Raw genomic sequence first — 22,219 nt, 5'->3', positions numbered from 1 at the left:
GATGCTATACAACCCCACTCTAAAGATGAAAGTGAGGCACAAAAAAACAAAAATTAAGCCATTGACAAGATTATGTAACTACTAAGTGACATTGTTAGGGTGTAAAATTCATGTTGTTTGGCCTTTGGGTCTGTCAATTTTACTTCTTTATACTATAGTATTCCAGATTATCCACCCCTCAGCTTGCAAAAAGATCCCCATAGCCCTGTGACCTTCTGTGTCTTTAATAAGGAATGCTTCCCTTCTTCATGGTCAAGATTATACGTACGACACATTTCGGCTATTGAAAAGTAAGGAGGCATAACATATGCCACCTCACAACAGAAATTTTAAGCCACATTATTCATTTCTTCCAGCTTTCTGCTCCTTCTCTCAGCCCCAGCATGCCATGTCTAAGGAAGCACTGTTTACTCAAATGGGAGCACAGCCATGGCAAATCCCCAGCCCTGACATGAAACACAGAGTGACACAGAACTGTTGCTGCAAACCACATCCACCTTTTTATAGCACAATAATCAGTGAAAACTTACCAACACAATTATACACCCCAGGAAGTGGGATGCTACATTAACAAAACACCATAAAATATGTGGCCTTCGCTTCATGGGTAGGTGGAAAATGTTGAGGAAACTCACTGGGATCAAGAAAATCACCACTCATGTTTTACAATGGTTCACATTTTGGGATTTTTTAGATAAAAAGGTTGGGGAATGGAATGCTAATAAACTTTGCTATTGGTTGCACTTAAAGGTCATAAAAGAAATGGCCTCTTAGCAAAAAATTGAGAAAATTGGAAATTATACAACATATTTGGAAGATGCAAGTATTGCTCATATCCAATCAGTATATACAGGATCTTAAAAAAAAATGCTTTGAATGACAAGAGTCGAATTCGACATGAATGAAGACCCAACCCCAATGACCAAATAATAGGTCTGTGAAATCCTTTTAACAAATTAAGATGGTCCTGATAAGTTCTTTCAGTTCAGTAAAATATGTCAAAGAAAACAGAATAACAGCATGGCTTTTCACTAACCTGATAAACTCAATGTAATGACAATAATTTTAAATAAGGACAAAAATACATTTTAAAAAATACATCTTTAAGAAGTGTGTCATTTTAAGATACAACTTACAAAATACAGAAGGCTGACCCATATTCTTTTTCTGTGCCTTTATAAACCACTTCGAGTATGTGTTAGTGATTTCATTCAAATCATCAACTTAATACTTCAGCACTTACATGTTGTAGGTCTTAGATTCCATACCCCTTCACTATGTCTTATTCTGGTTCCCTGTACTTATATAATTAAGGTGATTTTCATCCTGCATCTGACTCTGCTCCTTTGTATGTGTTACTCGGTGACATAAAATGAAGCTTTTAGCTTCTCGCAAGCATCATTCCATGATGAATGTTTGGTAAGTGAATAATTTGAGTGAAGCAATACAAGCCTTCGCCGACACAGCGGAATTATCTAACAGATTGCAATAACTCAACTGGGAATTATTAAAGTTTTTAAAAATCTAAATGAGACTTGATTCTTCTACCCTTCTAAAAATGAGATCTCTGAAGTTGGAGATTTAACCCATTAGTTAAAATTTAAATCTTATTTTAAAATATTACCTTCTAGATATAGTCTTAGAAAATTTAAAGAAATTTTTATTTGCTTCTTCTCATAAAGAACAAAATTAATAATGTTATTCCTATACAAAAATCAACCCAATCACTGAAGTTAAATTTTGGCCATAAATTTAAATTCCTTAAGACAAGACTTACGGTATTCCCTACATATCACTCTAAAAAAAATGTTAAGACATATATTTCCATGGCTAGGGCCTCATTATTTTATGATCCTTTGCTGAGCATGGTATGTGGCACAATGCATTCTTAAATTTTAAGCACATCCTAAAGAAAACACATGCAAATTATTTGGCATTACATACCTGTCGGCACCAGAGTTTCCGGAATATTTGCAGATAAGCCAACACCATAAGACACAGGGGTGCCATGTATGTCACAAGAAAGAAACAGATGTGATACATCTTGGGGTAAATTTCACCTGGGATGAAAGTTAAAATAATAAAATAATTTTTCCTTCAGAGTCTGCATTTAGTCTTCTTATGGTTTTATCAGCACATTACATATAGATATAAAAAATAATTGACAATATTGAACTACTTAAATTTACTCAGTATATGTGTATACATATACATGTATACGTACACCAAATGTGAAGTTGTGATTTCACTTTGTGTACTTATTAGCCATTCCTAATTTGTACTACCATAATCTATCCAAAATCAAATATTCCTTTATTGAAAGGCCTTTATTTCGATAAGTACTAAACATTAATTGGGATTGTTATGTTTCTATTTACAAAAAGGGACTTGACTTGATCAAAGCCTAATAAGGAAATCTTTGGTTAAAGTGGGAAGAGAATAAAAGCTCAATTGATTCCTTCTCATTAGAATATAAATTCCCTGAGAAATTGGGAGGTTGTTTCCCATTGTCTTGAATGAAATGTCTAAAACTTTTGGAAAAATAAATACAATAAACATTTGATGATTCTTTTTGTTGACTTACTGTAACACATACAAAACTTCTCTTAAAACATAGAACATGTGTGTGTGTGTGTGTGTGTGTGTGTAGAAGAATATGTGAATGCACTTTCAATGAAAATGAGAATTTTAGAGCTTTTTAAAGTTAATTTTTAATCCAACATGGGATTTTTCTTTATTATAAGCATATCACTTTTTAGGAATGAGTTCCTTTAGGCTTGTAGTGGTTTTAAAAATTTATCCTTAATCTAAATACACCAATGATGTTTATTACTAATTAGACATTTCACTGAAGAGTTGATTAATTAGTTACTTAATGGCATTGTGGCTTACTGTTAACATTATACCATTTCTAAATTACTTCTATCACTGACCTTTTATTTTGTTGTTGTTTTGTGGTGCTGGGGATCAAATGAAGGACATGCACATGCTGCACAAGCACTCTGCCCTACCACTGACTTTTTAAATGCTATAGAAAATGTTTTCCCTATGCTAGTATTTGGATATATCACAAATATACCTATTTTAACTGTAATGTAAAATAAAACAGTATATATTACACAGATAAGATTCATATTAAACCTAAAACCTCAATAAAATTGTAAGTGGATGCTAACAAAACAAAGTTATTATCATTTCGTTCTAAAACCACATGCCTTATTTTGACCTTGATATCGGCAAAAGGGTTAGTTCTATACTATTACAGAGAGGTAATGCTACCCCCTTCATGAAATATTTTCTTTATTACTTCAGAAAGGGTATGAATGATGAAAGATTAATTATGTGATCAAAATTCTGATAAGGGAAATTTATTGTCAGGATTTGCCAACATTAAGTCTGATAATGACCATAATAATGGATAACATTTATGTGGCAATCATCCACTTTATCCTTACTGAAAATATTTTAAACCTTTCTATGCATTTAATATTCTCCATATTCTCTATTCCATAGTTTGTTGTCCTGAGTTGGTTGAACTTGAGTCTAATATTCTCTGTATTCTCTCTTCTAAAAATATCTTATTTCTCTGTTTTTTTCTTCACTGTAATCTTCTGAAGGGACAGCAGGATGCATGTGCTGCTAGGAGGTCTAAGAGACCAATTTGAGCTGTCATTTTTAGCTCTGCCTGGCGCAGAAGGCACTCACCTACCTCATCAGTTTCTAACTTCCTTTCAAGTTTATCCTGTAAAACCGGCCAGTGACATAAAAAGTGATAGAATTCAAGCAGCCTGACTGGAGGAATAACAAATAGTATTTCCCTTTGAAGTGCTACAGCCTGAGATGCATTTGGTGGGCCAATTTCAAAGGAATTGGGAGGTGACCTCAGCACTTTTCAGGCACCTAAGTGTCTTTGAACTTTTATTTGTTTTGAAGAAAGTGTCACATGAGCTTTCCACATTAGAAAACAAAAATTTATCTTTGAAGCTTACATACCTGTGAAGCCCTGATGTCTGCATTAGACTAAATTGACTGAGGGAAGGAAAGTAGATTTTATAGCTAACTTTTTAAAAATATCAACACTGTGATAACAGTTTTGGGTTTTGAACAGATGGGTGCAAAAGCTTATTCTGCAGCTTAGTGTACTTATGAATAGTTGGAAAAATATGTAATTGGCTAGTAAATGCATATTATGATAATGAACACTGAGATGGAGATCAGTTGATCAAACAAAATTATATTTCCAGGCAAGGATAGATTGTTTTAATAAGGAGGTTATAATAGATAATTGGGGAAACATGATAGTCTTAAATTCCTCATTTTGTGCTGAGAGCACAGGCCAATAGGAAACCCACATATGCCACTGAAAATTTAAAATGTACATTGAAAATATCTCTGAAACCTTTCTGCAGTAGATAAGCAATGTCTTCTAAACATTATATGACACTTATATATAACCTACAATGGAGCTGTATAAAATGTGTTTCACTGGAGGACTATTTTAATTAGAAACCAGCATTTCAAAGATGGACAAACATTAAAAAATCTTTGTCTCTATTCACTTGGTGGCAGCTACAATCTAAATAAATATTTTGCATAGGTGTGTATGTTTCATATATATGTTTATACACACATATACATATCTAAAAAATAAGGAACAAATGAAGTTCTTAAAGCCATCTTTGAAATCAGAGATTATAGATTCCTGTCATATTACTAAATTTGACCATTGTTTCAAAGCTCATGGGTCCATTTAATGTACCTGAATCTTTAATATGCTTTATTATCTTCTCCTCTAACAAATGTTTTTAATAAATGTTCCAATTAATACACACAAGTACATATTTAAATGCTTTGAAAGCCTCATAATAAGCCACTCTTATAGAAGAGTGCCACTATTTTTTTTCAGACCATCAAAGAATAACTTGTAATATTCAAGAGAAGAGCTTTTCATCAATCCCTAGTGTTCAGAACCATGTTTGACTAACAGTACAGGTTCATTAAAGATTTGCTAAATGAGTAGTGAAGTGATTATTTTTCTGACTGTGCAAAAAGAAATTACTTCCTTCTCAATAGATTTTTATCATGTGGAACCATGAATTTACAAACCAAGCATTCGAGAAAGTAGAAATATAATTCTGAAACAATTTTTTTAAACCTTAGGAGTATGAGTTGATGTCAGTGGAGCAGTGAACACATACAAAGAGAAGAGCTATTCACCAAGATCCTTAAAATCAGTAGTATGAATATACTTCATATTTCCTTAAGTATACATGTGTCTATCAGAATATGTGGTTTATAGTCAATTTTTAAAAAACAAACAAACAAAATATTGGCATGATGACTATTATTTGTTTCAGAAATCATTTATCCATAACAGTTATATGTTCTGGATAATATTTCCATTGAGACATGATTCCAAGTTATTTTTTACCACATGTAAAACAGGATTTGCTGGACTTTCTCAGAAGAAATGTGATAGAGATAAATCAACTGGCCACATGGTTTTCCTGACTTTTTCTCCACTGTGATATTGGTTGTAGGAAAATTAAATATCACTGTTTACTTTTATAATTGTATAATTTGTTGAATTTAGGAGAAAGACGAGAAAAAAAAACAGATTGTGAATTAATCTCAAATAAGATAGTGTATTTTACAGCAAAAGTTTTAAAATTGAGTTCAAATGTATTGGGCTTTTAGAAATACTTGAATTTAGAAAAGTGACATTATAAAGTGTACTTTCCTATGATGTTTTTAGGTTTTGACTATAAGACATATCCCAAATTTTAACATCTTTACTTGGATATGGAATTATAAATATTCTACTTGAAAGGACTCATGGAATATAAAATCATTTTAATAAATGATATATCTATAGAACAATAAGATTAGCACCTGGTTGGAATTATTTTGTATTCCTCTAAAAACATTAAGTGATTAGTAACTTCATTAAATATTTAAAAAGCTAATTTACAGCTTTAAGTAAGTTCAAATTGTGGATGTTCAACTAAATTTAATATCACTTAATTTTGACCTTTATAAGCATTTTAAATAAATGTTGGACTCTTTAAAAATCAATTTCAAATAGTTTTTTAAGTGACTCTGAAGACTATTTTTAGATATTCAATAATGTCTTTTATGAAAGAAAATATCCATGCAAGAGTTAGGCAATATAATACAGAGGGAGAAATGAACTTTTTGTATTTATGTTTATTGCTAAAAGGCAAGAAAAAATAATGTGCCCATTTTGTCATATTAATAGTAAATTGATAACAATAACAATAATGGACAGGATTCATAGCTTTATAACTTTTTTGTTAGTAGGAATTAATGCTCCTTAATTACTTAGGAATACATAAGAACTTTATGTGATAGTCCATAAATATGTAATGAAACTAATACCAAAATAGAGAAGATACTCCTGACACATGTTGAATAATAACTGAGTATTTTATCATAATTTATAATCTTCATAATCTTCAAGGATACCAGATTTTGAGTTGGAAGCTTTAGATTTACATGCAGATGTGATTGTATAATCTTGAACAAATAGTTTTATCTCTCCAGCACTCAATTTAGTCATACATTAACTAAAAGATTCTGAGCAACAAACTTTAAGCTGTTTTTCAAATATTGTTAAGGAACTGTATAAGAAACACAATGTCACAATCTGTCCTCAACATACCTTTTTTTCAAATTTTATTTTTTAGCCTATCTGCTCTGTGTTCCAGAAGCGATAAATTCCCATTAGTTGGGTTCCCATTAGGTGGGTTTTCTACTTCCTGGTACACCCCTTTCCTCTTCCAGAATTCCCACTTATTTTTAATGCTTTGCTGAAATGTTCATAACTCCTCTGTAAACTTTTGTCCAAATGGCTAGGACTAAGTTTGTTCTCTCATTTGTGTTCCTAACACTTTGACTAGATTAGATTAAATAGTGATCACACTATAAATATTTGTTTATTTGCTTTTCAGCCTCACTATAATGAATATGCTCAATTAGGGAGAGTCTATTTCTCTTCAGGCTGGCAAAATTCATGGCACACTCTAAATATTCATAATGTTGTTTGAACATTAAATAAGTGGGACACAAGGCACTTATGAAACATACCTACAATATTGGAACTTTCCATTCATTTTTTTGGTCTATATTATTAAAGGAAAAAATTATAAGATTGAAGATGATCCAGAAAATAAATATGGAAAACCAATTCTGATTTTATAAAGGAAGTGTAAATCTACATTTTTTAAAAGATTACTTAATATTTGGGGTAATAAAATTTGGGTGAAATTACTGTTTTTGGCAGGTCTTATGACAATATAAGATAATCCCAGTGTCTTTTTAATTTTATATTGCTATAATGAAAGCATATTTCTCAATTACTGATTTTTCTCCTTTTTTGTGTTCAAAAAAAGCACCAAAGTCAGAATTATCAGAAATTCAAATATTCAAACATTTGAAAATAACATATCTATAAACAATTCTTGGGGTACACTGCCTTTTAACCCATCTTTTTAATAAGCATAACTGTGCCTTTTTCTCACAAACAAGGACTCTACTATGTTTAAGTTGCCTAAATATGAGGTAGGCAATACACTTATCCGAAAGAAATCACATTGTTTTCTTCCTTCATGTGATAGTTTTGTTACTGCTGTATGCTATGTGAAATGCAGGATTACTTTCTATCATTGTTTGTTATATCTAGGATTGTGCCAGCACCAGGTATAGACAAAAATGTTCCCATACTTACTAGTTTTGAACCAAAGGAGCACTTCTGCTTATTTAAATTTTGCTATTGTACATGTCAGATGGAAAAACAGAAATGATTCCTAATTAACATAACTCCTTGATCAGATAACATTTATTCCAATGATAAAACTCATCAACTGATGTGTTGAAAAGAGAGAAAGCAAATTTGAATAATACCACTCAGAACAATACAAGTCCACATAGTCACCTCTGGTCTTGTTCCAAGGACATGTTTCCAGGATGTGGTTTTAAAATAGACAGCAGTTGCATTTGAGGTTCATCAGAGGATTTGAAACTTGAGACAACATGAGGTTCAACCATTTTAGAAGATGCTAACTATTCTAGAATATATATATTTTTTATTTGTATTATTTGACTGCTTTTTAATAGAATTTAAGAAAAATGAAAATAACAAAATTTGGACTATAGAATAAGCTTCTTCTTTCATTTCCTTTCTGAAAAATTTGGACACTGGAAAATAGTGCATATAACATTTTCAAAGGACTAAGGTGGAATTATTCTATAAAATTGTTTTGGGTTTCAACTTGGTTTTCACACTTGTGCAAAACCAAATTAACAAATACCAGTGAGATACATAAGCCCAGCTTTATAATGACTATTTTTGGTTTTCAGGTGTAATGTTAATGTCAGCTCATGGGCCATAATGTGCTTACCTCCCCAGTGCTCATCACATACTGTAAATAGAGTGGTTTTATTAGCTAAGCCGGGGAGCATGGTACTGCACTCCATGACGATGGCCTGAGGAATCATTATGATGCAGGAGACAATCCAGATGATGACAATGCTATTCCGGGCCCGCTTGGCTGTGCTCTTGAACATCAAAGGGTGACAGATTGCATACCATCGATCCAAGGCAATGCAGCTCAGTGTTAGGACAGACACAGACACAGACACAGTCTAGAGGAAGAGAACAAAGTACAGGAGAAGCATCAAGTGTCAAAATCATTGATTATAGCATATTTACCATATTACAAAGGTAGCACAACCAAGATTGCCAAAAAGCAATCATGCAAGTGATTTCTATTTAAAGAAAGCTATGTAAAAAGAAGAAACAAAAATAGAAGTCTGCTACTAACATTACTATGACGATTACTATCATGATTCTGTTTACCCACTTAGCCATTGACAGGGGAAATCATATCCTTGGATGGACAGAAATAAAACTTATATGAGTGATATGAACTGGAAAATTCTCTTTCACTTAAAGACAATAACATAACATGTCTTTCCTCTAAATCATCATGTAGGGATTTGATTGAAATTATATTCAATTTTCCTACTTGAATTCTGAGTACCTCATTTCATATTTTCAGATAATAAGGGATATTTGTACTTTGATATCTAATATGTTTCATCCAAATAAAGACATGAGTCATGTGACAAGAGAATTCTATATATGGATCTCCTTACCATAGTTTGCTTACTGTTAGCATAAACAATTTGCCTCTTAACAATCAGATTAGGTTCACCCAGTCCAGCAGTCCAGATTTCTAAATATTACCACCACAAATGATTCTTTGTCTTGGAGATTTAAGGAAATAATAAGCATTTAATCTTATTTCCACACAAAATGTAATATGTTTAATGGATTCTTCTATACTGAATGAAACATTGATCCTGATATTAGTCTCAAAATTCACCCTTAAAAATAGAGGGTCCTTCTTATTTTCTTCTTAGTACTAGTCATATGATGGATTACTTATTTAATTTGTTCATTTGTGTGTATGCTCTATTGCAACAAAACCCTATGGCAGAAAGAGTTATTTTTTTTCCACAACTGTGTCCTGAAAACCTAGCACAGCATTTAAAGTGCTTTATGTAATTAACACATATTTTTTTTTTACTCAATTAATAGGGGAAAGCCTCAATGTAAAGTAATAGATATAATCCAATCATTTTCCTCTTCTTTTCTGTCTTAATTGTATTGATGCCATAGTGTGCAGCAAGGATAGGTATAATTACTTCATACATAAGGATGCTCATTATTAATACATTTACTACAGGTATAAATAAATGAAAGGGAGCTAAGATTCAGTGAAGAAGAGAAGAAAGGGCTTTGGGTTAACTGTTAGGGTGACCTAGTCTATTCTTACTCTTCCACCAGTGGACTACATAATATTGGGTCAGACAATATTTTACAGCTTTGGACTATGTGTGTATGCGTACATCTGTTAAATGGGAAAAAAAATCAGCAAGATGAGATTTCTATCAACTCTGATTCTTTTGAATCTCTTTGGGAGAGACAGAAAGTTGTAATTGGATCAATTCTAAAACTAGGTTTCCTAGGCAAGAAGCACATCTGGTAGTATTGGGTAAGTTACTAACCTCTTTATTCCTCTATAAAATGTGGATGATAATAGCACACAAAATAGAATTGTAGAGAGAGTTAGTTGAGATCAAAATATGAGCTCAAGACCATCACATAAGTGACAGGCTTATGATTCTTGAGAATTTTTTGTGCTATGTTAGAGTGCCTTCAACTAACTTTCACTTTCTCTCTCTCTCTCTCTCTCTCTCTCTCTCTCTCTCTCTCTCTCTCTCTCTCTCCCCCTCTCCCCTCTCCCCTCTCCCCTCTCTCCTCTCTCCTCTCTAAATTCCACTCCTCCCTTGACCTATTAAAAATGAATCAAGTACCTAGAACCTCTTAATTCCATTGCTAACCCAGGAAATCCACTATGGCAGTCTTGATCTGCAGTTGATTTTTTTCATATCTACTGGGTCAGGGCTATATTTATCCTCCCTAGCAATTAGAAGTATAAAGTGTTCATCAAGGCTTAGTAATTTATTATTCATGAATTTTAATCAACCTGGATGAATGAGATAGAAGTAGCATACTTCAAACTTGAATGTAATTTCTAGTATTTATCACTACTATTATATACTAATAATCAATTCATACCAGCTAACTTGAAAGACTGATGTCCAGTGCCAAAGAGGTACCCAGGGTGCAGCGCCATCTGTTTTGTATAGTGAAGGGAGAGAATACGCTGGTGTGATCCTCACAGCAGAATCCATTGAATGCACCCTTGACAATCAGTGATTTAATATTCACTCTTGCTACATCCATATTTGCAGGTGTATAAGGCACACCAGTATGCAATTAACATCCAATTTACAAGATTTTCTTGAGGGGATATAAAATTTCATCTTACCTTAAGTGATTATAAATGAGAGCTTTGTTGCTGATTTTCACTTCTAGGAGTTTACTTCTGGGTGCCTTTTTCATTTACATGCTGATATTAGCTTGTGTCATCCTGATAGTAAGTCATTTGAGAAATGAGTCTAGTATGAATTATGAATGTTGTTGAACGTGAGATGATGGGAGCAGGTTCTGCCTTCAGGTTCTTGATGTCACTCATCCTAGAGGCACCAATGCAGAGGGCAATGCTTGAGGACTTCCTTTGGTAGAAAAGGATTCTTTTTTGTGCTAGCATAAAGTATGCCAAAAGAATCTCAAAGGTCCATGACAGGTAGGAATAGAAATCTTGCCAAATCATAAATTTGGATGATAGGCACTAATAGATTAGAAAGTAGCAAAATATAAAACCGAGGGAGTAAGAAAGCCTGTCTTACCACCCTACATGCACCACCTACATCTCACTTAGATTTTGTTCTTTTTCTGGGAGTTCCTATGCAGAGCCCGTTATACAGTGTTTTTTAAAAAATAAATTCACTCTGAAAAATAATCATCTGTTCCTGTCATTGAGTGAAATGCATGATTATTTTCAGTCAATATTCTACTAAATGTTAATGGTCTTGGAATTATAGAATTATTAAAAATCTAAAAGGGTCATTTTAATTTTTCAGCTAAGCTTTATTACGTTTGTGAGATTATTAAGTTGTTTGAGTCTTTGCCAAAGTGTAATAGTACATCACTCATAAATCTAAAGGTTGTGTTGTATTTAGAAGAAAAAGAACATATAAATCATCGAAAATTAGTAAATGCCCTACAAATCTTAAGTGGAACCAAATAACCTTAAAATGTGGCTGGAAATTATGTAATGTTTTAAAATATTAAATAGGACATAAATATAACTTCAGAGATAAAATTCATTAGCTTCAGAATATCACATCTAGGGGAAAACTACTCAAGGATTATTATCCATTGGCACTATTTGTGACATTTGGAAAACTTCTATGGAAAGGAAGCAATAAATATTGAGAATTTAGACATAAGTTTTGTCAGTGCATGAAACTCTTTGTATGTTAAGAAGTGATGTTGAATGAGTGAATGGAGAGACGTAGTCATTTCCATTCTGTGACTACTCATTTGTTTCCTCCATGACTTGTGGAGAAGAGAATCAACTGTGGAATCAACTAACTGGACACTGTTTATACAGAAGTAGAACTGAGGATGCTCCTTTAATTGCAGGACTTGCAGTTAAGCATGTGGTATGGATGACCACTGTCAGTGAATTCAGGAGAGATGCCTGCTTGCATCACTTACTGGTTCCTTGCTGCTCCCCCTGTGTGTCCTTTAGTGCTCACAGGGCATCTGAAATACCTGCTCCATAGCAAGATATTGCTATGCATCAGAATAGGGCTGCACCTGCTATAAAGTGATGAACCCCTCCTCATCACTCCATTCCCACTAAAGCTTCTGGTTCACAGAGAAAACACAAAGACACTCTTAGCTAGCTGAAGAATCTGGGTAACTGTAGCCATTCTGAAAATTACAAGAGCCCCATCATTTCCTCCTGGTGGTTATTGGCACCAAAAAGAATAAAAGTTTTCTGGAAGTACCACAGGCAGTAGAATATTAGAATTCTTTGCTCCTTAGAATATTCCCAGTGCCTCTATGCAAACACTGTCAAAGGTATTCATCTGTCTGTTGTTCCTTTTACTATCTCTTGAAAAAATTTTGCTACAGTTCATTTTTTATAATCTGTTCATGGTTTGCAGCAGGCTGACCCAAACTAACCTTACAGTTAAACATATGTGCATGATGCTTACAACTTCTAGGGCATTTTCCATTACTCTGCAAATGATGTCTGACCTTAAAAATTATCACTTCTCTTTATAAGAGGTCACTGAAGAACTATTGAGCTGAAAATCCCATATATCATTTCAGTTCTAAAAGACCAAACAATATAATTTCCAGTAATGAGCTATTTGTGGTCTCCCCCAACTTTCTGTTATCAGAAGCCTATTTTCTCTTCCTGTAAATATTATTATCCCTGCCTGGGAAACTGGAGAGAATAAGACAAGAGGTGGAGGAAGACTATGGAAGACAGGTTGAATAGCCACCATTTCACTTACTGTCCACTTCCTAAAGGGGATCTATGTTTAAATAGTGTGGCTGTGGCCACTATCATGGGAAATTTTTTCCCCAAAAGTCTCAGAACTACAAGATGAATTAGAAGATTACTCTCTTAAAGTATTTGTTTTTAAGGTCTTATATGGCAATTAAATATAGAAAACCTGCCCTTGCTGTTGACTAATAAAACATGCAATAACGATGTTGATAACTGAGGTTTATTGAGAACATATTACGTTTACAAGATCATCAGAGGGTAATCACTCTGCGAAGGCATTTATGTAAATTATCTAAGCAAACTGTCACAACAACATATGAGACAGATCTCATTAAAGATTTCATCCTTGTAAAATAAGTGAATTGCAAACAGTCTGAGTATTTGACTTGATAGCATGCCATTTGTGAACAGCAAAACAATTTCCAAACCAGTTAGCCCCAGAACAACACCAAAACCTGTTCACTGTAGTGCTTGACCCCACAGCTCTTAATTCCTCCATGTGAAAAGAAACCATTGTAAAAACAGATATCCTATTATTTGTACTGGAAGAAACTTAATCATTATTTTTTTTCAAATTCCTTATTTAACAATGGTGAGATTAGAAATCAAAGAAGCCAAATACGTGTGTAACACTATAAAGATAATTTAACAGCTTTGTGTCTCTGTTTTGTACTCAGACCTTAACTTGTTTTTCCAGAAAAATCTCAAGTATTATCTTCCTTAAGTCTGCCAGTTCCTAGCAAAATATAATTCTTTCTCTATTCATTAGTTTACCCAAGGCCATAGTTAGCTACTATTGAAAATATTTTTTGGTAGTGTCTGTGTTTGAATTGAAAATATATGTAATAAAAGAATTACCTGTAAGTAAGGGATCACTTTACAGAGGGACTGTCCGAAGAACCAGGTCTCTGTGATATCGACAACCAGCGTGGCCGGAAGGCAGGTGATGGTCACCAGCACGTCAGCCAGAGAGAGGTTGACGATGAAGTAGTTGGTCACTGTCCTCATGTGGTGGTTCTTCCACACAGCCACACAAACTAATGTGAGAAGGAAAGGGAACAGTAAGCAAGCAAAAGAAGCAGGGATGGATAGGGTAATGCTGTCTATCTGGCTAACACTTCTTAAAGTCCCTACAGTGAAAAGGCAAGGTCATGAAACCTGTACTGTTTTAAACTGAACTAGTCAATCTGTGTGGATGGCTGAGTTACATGCTCAAAAATCTGTTCATTTGCCTTGCTAAATAATTTTCGATCAATCATAAGGCTGTGTTTTTTTCCACTGGAGTTTGAGTTGCAGCTATCAGAACTTAAATAATAATCTTCTATTTAGCCTCGATTTTGCCAGCACTCAGCAATGCAGAAGGGCCTCAAAAAATATTTGATAGTTAAGATGAATTAGCAGCCAGTGGTTTTCAACCAACTGTTATGGTTTGCAACATCCATGATCTTTACCCAAATCTGTTAAACTGCATTTGGAACTTCTAACAGAGAAAAAAGTCGTATATTTAAAAGTCAAGAGCCAACAATTATTCAGCCCCTACTATTGCCAAATACTGAGCTGGACTGCTCATATACTTAAGTTGTTTAATCCTCACAACAATCCTAAGGGAAGACGTCACCCACATGCAAATGTGAGGTAATTGAGACATAGGGAATTCATGAGACTTGTGTAAGAACACATGGCTCATGAAATAGAAAACTACAGTTACGACTGGGATTTAGTTCCAAGTGAAAAGCTGGCTTTTTCACCACACAGGCTGCCTTCTTTCATGAAAATGAGGGAGCTGTAACAAAGCACACATAACTTTTGGAAACTCTATCCTCCCTCCTTTTTATTCTTGATGGTCTCCAAACATCACCCTCGAATCAAACCTGTTTTTCAGTACTCTCACAGCGGGCCTCCCTCATTGCCTTGTAGAACATCCCCAGGTTAGAAGCTGTGCTATCTCATTCAGTTGCTCTTTCCTAAAAGAACATCCAGTTCCCCTATTCATGGTCTTCCGCTTGTCTGGTGTGTGCAAAGTTTACAAAATCACTGGCTCCAAAATTATATAGGTCTCCATGTCTATTGATGGGTTTGCTTTACTGAGAGTAGCTGTGATTGTGTCTGGGGTATTATTAACCTGTCAGAGATGTCACCCATGCACCCAAATGATACAGTGATTAGTAACCTTATAGAGGGTAGAAATTAAAGTACATTTTGTTAAACTTACATTACGGAGTAAGATTTTTCTTTTTGATTATCATGTGCCATTTATTAAGAGTCTTATATGGTAGGATATGCTTTTATCAGATTCTAAGGCTGAAATTGGCCATCAGCTACCAGTTGATGTCAATTTAATAAACTACTTAGATTTCTGATGATTTCATTTTTAATATTTCACCTCTTCCTCTAACACCTGCACATAATACCCAGAAACTCAGGTGAGCCTTAACTAGGTAAATGATACTTTATTATTTTAAAATGATGCTGTAGCATGATTTATTTCTCATAAACACTTGAAACACACACACACACACACACACACCCTAGGCAACTTACAAACACATTGTCACAGTTTGTAAGGAGAAAATTGGCAAAAAACATATTTCTGATATTTGTTCAACATATGGCCTAAATCATGGAAACTTGGATCTAGAAAAGAACATAGGCCTTGAAAAATGCAATTAGTTCTGGTTTGACTTTCAACTCTTCATATTTTGGAGATGAGGAAAAGCAGAGATGGGAAGACTGTTAATGCACTGCATCTAACTGACATTAAAGGAAGTCTATGTTCCACAAACACTCCTTTAGTACTTATTGCATGCCATGCCTGTATAAGGTACTTTAAATTATTAACTAGTTTAACAGCAATAACACCATGAAGTGAATACTATAAGCATTCTTTTCAACATGAGAAAAAAGAATAGAGAAGTTAACCTAACTTAGAAAAAAAAAAAAAAAAAAAAAAAAAACAACTATATGCACAAGAGCTTCTATTTAAATCTCATCCCCCCAACTTGGTCATCCTTACATACTCCTTTTTGGGAGGCAGGTACTGGGGACTGAACTCAGGGTCACTCAACCATTGAGCCACATCCCCAGTCCTTCTTACATACTTACATACAAGTTCTTTTTCTTGTTGAGTTGAAACCTGCTTCTCTTTTATTTCTGCTTACTCATTTTTAATTCTTTCTTAGAACCCAAGGAATAAACTTTACCTAATTATTAAACTTGTAACTGCATTCGTCTTCTAGGGCTACTTCAAAAACTGAGCATCTTAAAGCAAGAGAAATTTATTGTCTCACAGTTTTGGAGATCATAAATCAGATACCAAGGTATTAGCAGGGCTATGCTCCCTCCAAAATCTGCAGGGAAATCTTTCTTTGCCTCTCCCCAGATTCTTAAGGTTTTCTGGTTACGTGGGTGATTTTGACATTTGGGGCAGCTGCGTAAATGAAGTCTCTGCTCTGATCATCAGGTGTGGGTCATCCTGGTTTCTGTCATCACGTGGCCATCTTAGAATAATAACCATCAGGCTGGAGAGGCTCACCCTATATGACTTCATCTTTAAAAATTATATCTATAATGACCCCATTTTCAAATCAGGTCATCTTCTGAGCTAATGAAGTTAGGATTTCATCATTTATATGGTGGTGGAGGGGGCAGATTTCAAACTACAACAGTATTTATTCAAATATTTAAAGACCAGTTTTTTTTTCATTCCCTAGCCTTTGCTTCACCCTTTTAAAGATCTCCAGAATCATTATGTGCACCTGAGGGGCTCTGTATCCCACATCACCATGGTCCTTTTGTTCTGAACACACTCTAGAGGATCAGTAATGGCTCTGAATGAACCATCTGTAACTGCACACACGTTTCCAGGTGAGATCTATCCGAAGCAGCAAGGAGCAGGATGATTTCTTGGGTTGCTCTCTATTAAGACACTACAAATCTTGTAAGCTTTCTTAAGAATAAAGTCACACTTCTTTGGATCATATATGTATCTAATGACTAGAAACTGGTTTTCTTGTGTAAATGTTACACTGTCTTTACCTTTGAATCCTCAGGAGGTAAAAAGGGGGAAAATCTATAAAGAATATTACTGGGACAATTAGAAAAAAATGAATTTAGATTTTATGCCAGATTACAACTATACTATTTTAAAATAGCTTAGGTGTAGTATTTATATTATGTTCATTTGAATATTTATATATTGTGGCTATGCTTACTTCCCAGGGCTTTGTTTTGCTGGGAAAAGGAATTGTAGTTTTTCATATACAGAGTTTTGCTTACTGTCACCTGATCTATGACACATTCCAGATTATGAGTATCTTCTTCTAAATGACATATTCAAAACTGTACACACATCTCCAGGTGCAAATATCCTAAATTTTTGTTAAGCTAACATTCATTTGTTAACTCACCCATTCAAGTACAAAATTCACAAAGTGAATACCTTCTTCTTCTGATAGCATACCAAATTGATACAAAATTAAATTCACCTTTTCCTGAAATTGGAAATTTAATCTTTCCTTTTTCTTTCTACTGGCCAATGTTTGAAATCTCCAAAATATCTCCAAGCTCTATCACAATCTTTCTTTTCCTATTGCAAATACCCAATGTCATATCCATGGAACCATTAGCTACAATAGTGCAGACCACCTAATATTTTCCTCTGCAGTATATCTGTCTTTATTCCTGTGTATCTTATCTAATAATGCTATTCACTAAAATTATATTATTTTGATAGGGTGTCTCTTTTCTTCTCAACTAAGCATAAAACTCTCAGGTTACCATTCTACCATTGGGGGTCTTCCCCTTGTATCTGGCAAGGCTCCCCATATAATATTCAGACCACCTGGATAAGTTTGATATCTCACTGTTAATCAACCATATTCTATGTACAGGTCATTTCTCATGTCCTTCTTCTGCCTGGCATTGCCCACAGTTGATTTAAATCTCCTTTTCAACTAAATTAGTGCTTCCCAGAGCTATCCAAAACCAACAGAACAAAGAAATTTCTGATTCATGAACCATCGCCTAATTAGCCTAACTCACCATGGTTTCTTTCTTCTTTACAACACTTTTTCACCTTTCATGGTCATGAATTATATTCTAAAATTGCAGATCATTATGGACCCTTTTGGTATCTTTTTTTTTTTTTTTTTTTGTCTACCTACCGTCACAGAGCCTCTTTATCATTATAAGGTGTCCATTCGCTTTTCCTTACTGTTTTTTGTTTTGTTTTGTTTTTACAACCCCCGTCTCCAACCCCCAATGCTTCCTAGAACAAAACTTTGCAATAACTATTAATTAAATTGACTTTCATAAAATTATAGTTTGGTACTTTGGTATGGCACATTCTCCCAAATGAAAAGTCTTTAAAAGGAAAGGAAAACCCAAATGACAGAAAGGAGTATTTACTTTCTCCATTTCTTTTGAATGAAATCTGAGAGCTGAGAACTCAATTGCTTCTCAATGTTCTCTTGACATAGTAAGCTACTTTTTGTCATTCTCTATACACTGCCTTCTGGTGAACTTGGGCAAGTCCCAAGACCTGAATTGGATAGTATATTTGACATCAGTTCTGTGAATGACATCATATATCAATATTAAGGTCTGTTTGTAGTTTCTACAATTAAAAACCTGCACTCTCAACCAGGAACAGGGGAAAGAAATTGAGCATGAAGAGGTGAAAGAAGATAATAGAAGACCAGAATGCAGATTGCATGAAGATCTGCCTTTAACAAGGACTTTGTTGAATAGAGATTTCTGAAATGCAGATGTGCCAAGAAGATAAAAATCTACTTTCCCTTGTCTTATCATGTCTTTTTTTTTTTTAAAGAATATGATGAAAGGCAGCAGAATACAACAGACACTAGTATGGCAATATGTAAATCAATGGATGTGTAACTGATGTGATTCTGCAATCTGTATATGGGGTAAAAATGGGAGCTCATAACCCACTTGAATCAAATTGTGAAATATGATATATCAAGAACTATGTAATGTTTTGAACAGCCAACAATAAAAAATTTAAAAAAAAGAATATGATGATGTATAGCTCTTGCTTTTTGTCTGTACGACAAACAGATGGAGGTGGCTCAAGCTGCGTAAGAACCTCCACAGGCTATGATTCAGAGGGATTTTTAAAAGAGCACACAAATATAATCTTTAGAAATGAACTGATCTATTTGCTTGTGACTGTGTGGACCTAAAACTAGAGACTAAACTGACATTGAAACAGGAAAGCAAAATATGAATTTATAAAAGTTCTTTGCCACTATTGTCTACATTTATGATAAATTTGCTTTATAATAAATTGGTTTTTAAAATCTTTCAGATCACATATGGACAGAGTTAATTTTTCAAAACCAATAGTTATATGTAGAAAAAACTGAAACTATGGTGATACTATTAGTCTACTTCTATTCTGAATTAATTAACAACATATAAACTGCATGACTAAGATTGCATATCTTATTAAACATCTATTTGGTCCTTGAAATATCATGTAATAATTTTCCATAAAACATGATTTTGAGATGTGACTGTGAATGGTATATAACTAGTGTATTACTGCATGTTTTCAATGCTTTGTTCTAGATATCTCAGCACTTTTTAATTTTTCATATTTTTGATGATAGTCACTCTTCTAATGGGTAAGAATGTTCCTTAAAAAATCTTTAACACTGAATGGAAATGCCCAGGAGTGATCTTAATAGCTAATTTTATGAATGTATATATTTTAGGTCTACTAACATCTAAAGTAAAAGATAAAAAATTTCAAAATTCAGTAGTTTCAATATATTAATGCAGTATCAAGGAAAGCAGTCATCTGATTTTCCCACAGAAGTTTAGTTATTCATGTGCTAGCATGCTATTGAAATATTTTGCAATTTCTTGGTTGTTTATTTAATTTACCTACCTATTTATATCTATCCATATGTATACAAATAGGTGAAGTAACAATTTATAGATATTTGTTATATTGTGCACATATAAAATAATAGTCATTTCAGAAAATTTTCCAAAATAACCTGTAGTTCCACCATTTGCCACAAAGTGTCAGTGAAAGACTTTGAAACCATTTACCTTGTCTTGTCAAGGACGTTTTAAGCATTAAATAAATGGAAGTACTCTTTATAATGTGGAAGTTGATATATTTACTTCAAATTGGATTTTATAGACCAAAAACAATGATCAAGAAAAGATAAAATTGCCAATGCCTTCTAAATTAAGTGCAAATGAATGAATGAATGGGAAAAAAAGGAGGAAAAAATGAATACATTCAGAAGAGAGCCTATAGTTAACTCCTTAAAATTAAAAAAAAAAAAAAATCTGTCTTGAAACAGATCATATACTGGAGAAATCTAGAAATATTGTGGATACAGACTTCAGTCCCTTAGAAGTTCGCCATCAGTATAGTCCTGAAAGAGTTGAAGGAATTTCCCTCACATTAACAAAGCATTTTCCTTTGTCTCATCTTCATGCCACCCCATTATGGCATTGATATTATGGCATCCTTATTTCTACCATTGGTTTTACTCCCTTCTTTTCCCAGATCAACATGCCTCTCTCAATCTTCCATTTTCCATCTCCACATCTTGGTGAAGTTTTCTATGAATCTCTCTGTCTTGGAAGCATGGCCCACGAATGGGCCACTACAGGCTGACAAGTGGGACACTGCAAAGAAATACTTCTGTGTCCTGAAATGACCCACTCAAAATTCATTACTAACTGGCAGAAAAAAAAAAAACTTTAAAAACAGGTTATTATTGTATATGTTTAAGACCTGTTTGAATTTTCATTTGCTTAAGAAAATATAAAAGTCTGTAATTTGATAAATGTCTCTCATGAGCACCGCCCATTATGTGAAAGTGGGCAGAAATTTACTCTTAGAGTCTAATAGTGTCATTGTGGTATTGAAATCAGTGAGGCAGTATGGGGAGTAATTAAGATTTCACAACTAATAATTTTCCTGGGAAGAGATTTAGAAAGACAATACTTTTACACATGCAAAAATTCAGGGAAGAGATGCATAAAGGAACACTATAAAACAGAAACTCAAGGGAGATAATAATCTATAGGAATCAAGTCCAAAACCAAATTCTTTAGAGAGGAAAAAATACAGCAAATAAAGTGGGAAAATAAGCTTATCAATGGCCTCTGAGTGGCATGATTCCTCACAGGGAGGGCTGGCTCAACCTTTTATGCAGGACCTGCCTGAGAACAAAAAGCATGGCTATTAATAGGTATCCATACTGCTGTCCTGAAGGAAAGGTTAAGAAGGTGAAATGCTCCATGGTCTGAACATTCTCAGTTAATTAATGGTTGTATGTAGTACATAGTTATAATTATGCTTCAATGGAATTTGTTTTTGAGGAAATGTCAACTTCCTGTTTACCCATACCTTTTGACTCTTTGCAAGTAAATCACTACAAGTCCCTGTTCTTAATGCAGCCTCTCAGAATTGCACCTGAATTTCTACCCTACCCTCAGAACTCTTTGGGGGCAGATGGTCAGTCCTCATTTTTGACCACTTTGCATTCATTAATACAATTAGCCCACACAAGCAATGGATCCTTCCCATGATATTTGATGCTTGTTCATCTTACTGTGTGAATTTCTTTTGGGGTCTTTGGGAAGAGATGCTTTCTCTTTTCACCACATATAAATCTTCAACCTACTTGTCTTTTTTTCTTCCATGTTCTTTCCTTAGTTGTTATTAACTCTCAAAACTTCAACCCTAATCTGTAGGAGTCTAACTCACAGCTTTAGCTGACAGTTTTAACTCTAGTTCTTGGCCCTCTCTCAATTTCCATATCGTAATTTCTAACTATCATCAAGATGTCAGAAAGAGCTCACATTTTATAGAGTCAGAAAATGAAAAGATTCAAAAACATATAACAATGAGGTTGAAATATGAGGATTCAGAGAGGGATTAGATATGAGAGTAAGGAACTGAGGCTAATTAGCAAGTATATGGCTGGGAGAAGTTCCTAATACTCACTGAGGTAGCAAATAAAGGAGAAGGATCTGGCTTTGTTTGAAAGAAGGGATAGAAGATGAGTAATTCAATTATGTGTACATGTGTTTGAAGCAATTGTGAATTATCCGAGTGAAAAATTCAGTTGGTATTTAGATTTATGGCTTATATTTCAGGAGATATATTTCATTTATAGGTAAATACGTGAGGTTCATCAGAATAGAGA

The 22,219-nt window shown here is 33.9% G+C and overlaps 1 protein-coding gene across 2 annotated transcripts in view; it reads right to left on the bottom strand.

Moving 5' to 3' along the window:
* The window catches only part of Hcrtr2 (hypocretin receptor 2), a 101,698-nt gene that overhangs the window by 19,011 nt on the left and 60,468 nt on the right, over positions 1–22,219 (bottom strand). For both annotated transcript variants that reach the window (XM_046426708.2, XM_046426709.2), the window contains exons 2-4: positions 13,881–14,059; positions 8,421–8,664; positions 1,945–2,060 (exon numbers count right to left, since the gene is read on the bottom strand). In XM_046426708.2, the coding sequence (XP_046282664.1) occupies positions 1,945–2,060; positions 8,421–8,664; positions 13,881–14,059 (539 nt within the window). The remainder of the gene's footprint in view (positions 1–1,944; positions 2,061–8,420; positions 8,665–13,880; positions 14,060–22,219) is intronic.

This window comes from Marmota monax, unplaced genomic scaffold (assembly GCF_021218885.2).
Source record: "Marmota monax isolate L192 unplaced genomic scaffold, Marmota_monax_Labrador192_F-V1.1 WCK01_AAM20220418_F8-fsc00247, whole genome shotgun sequence".
In the NCBI taxonomy this organism is placed as follows: Eukaryota; Metazoa; Chordata; class Mammalia; order Rodentia; family Sciuridae; genus Marmota; species Marmota monax.
The sequence above is the reverse complement of the archived record's forward strand: the minus strand, read 5'-3'. Positions and strand labels throughout refer to the sequence as shown.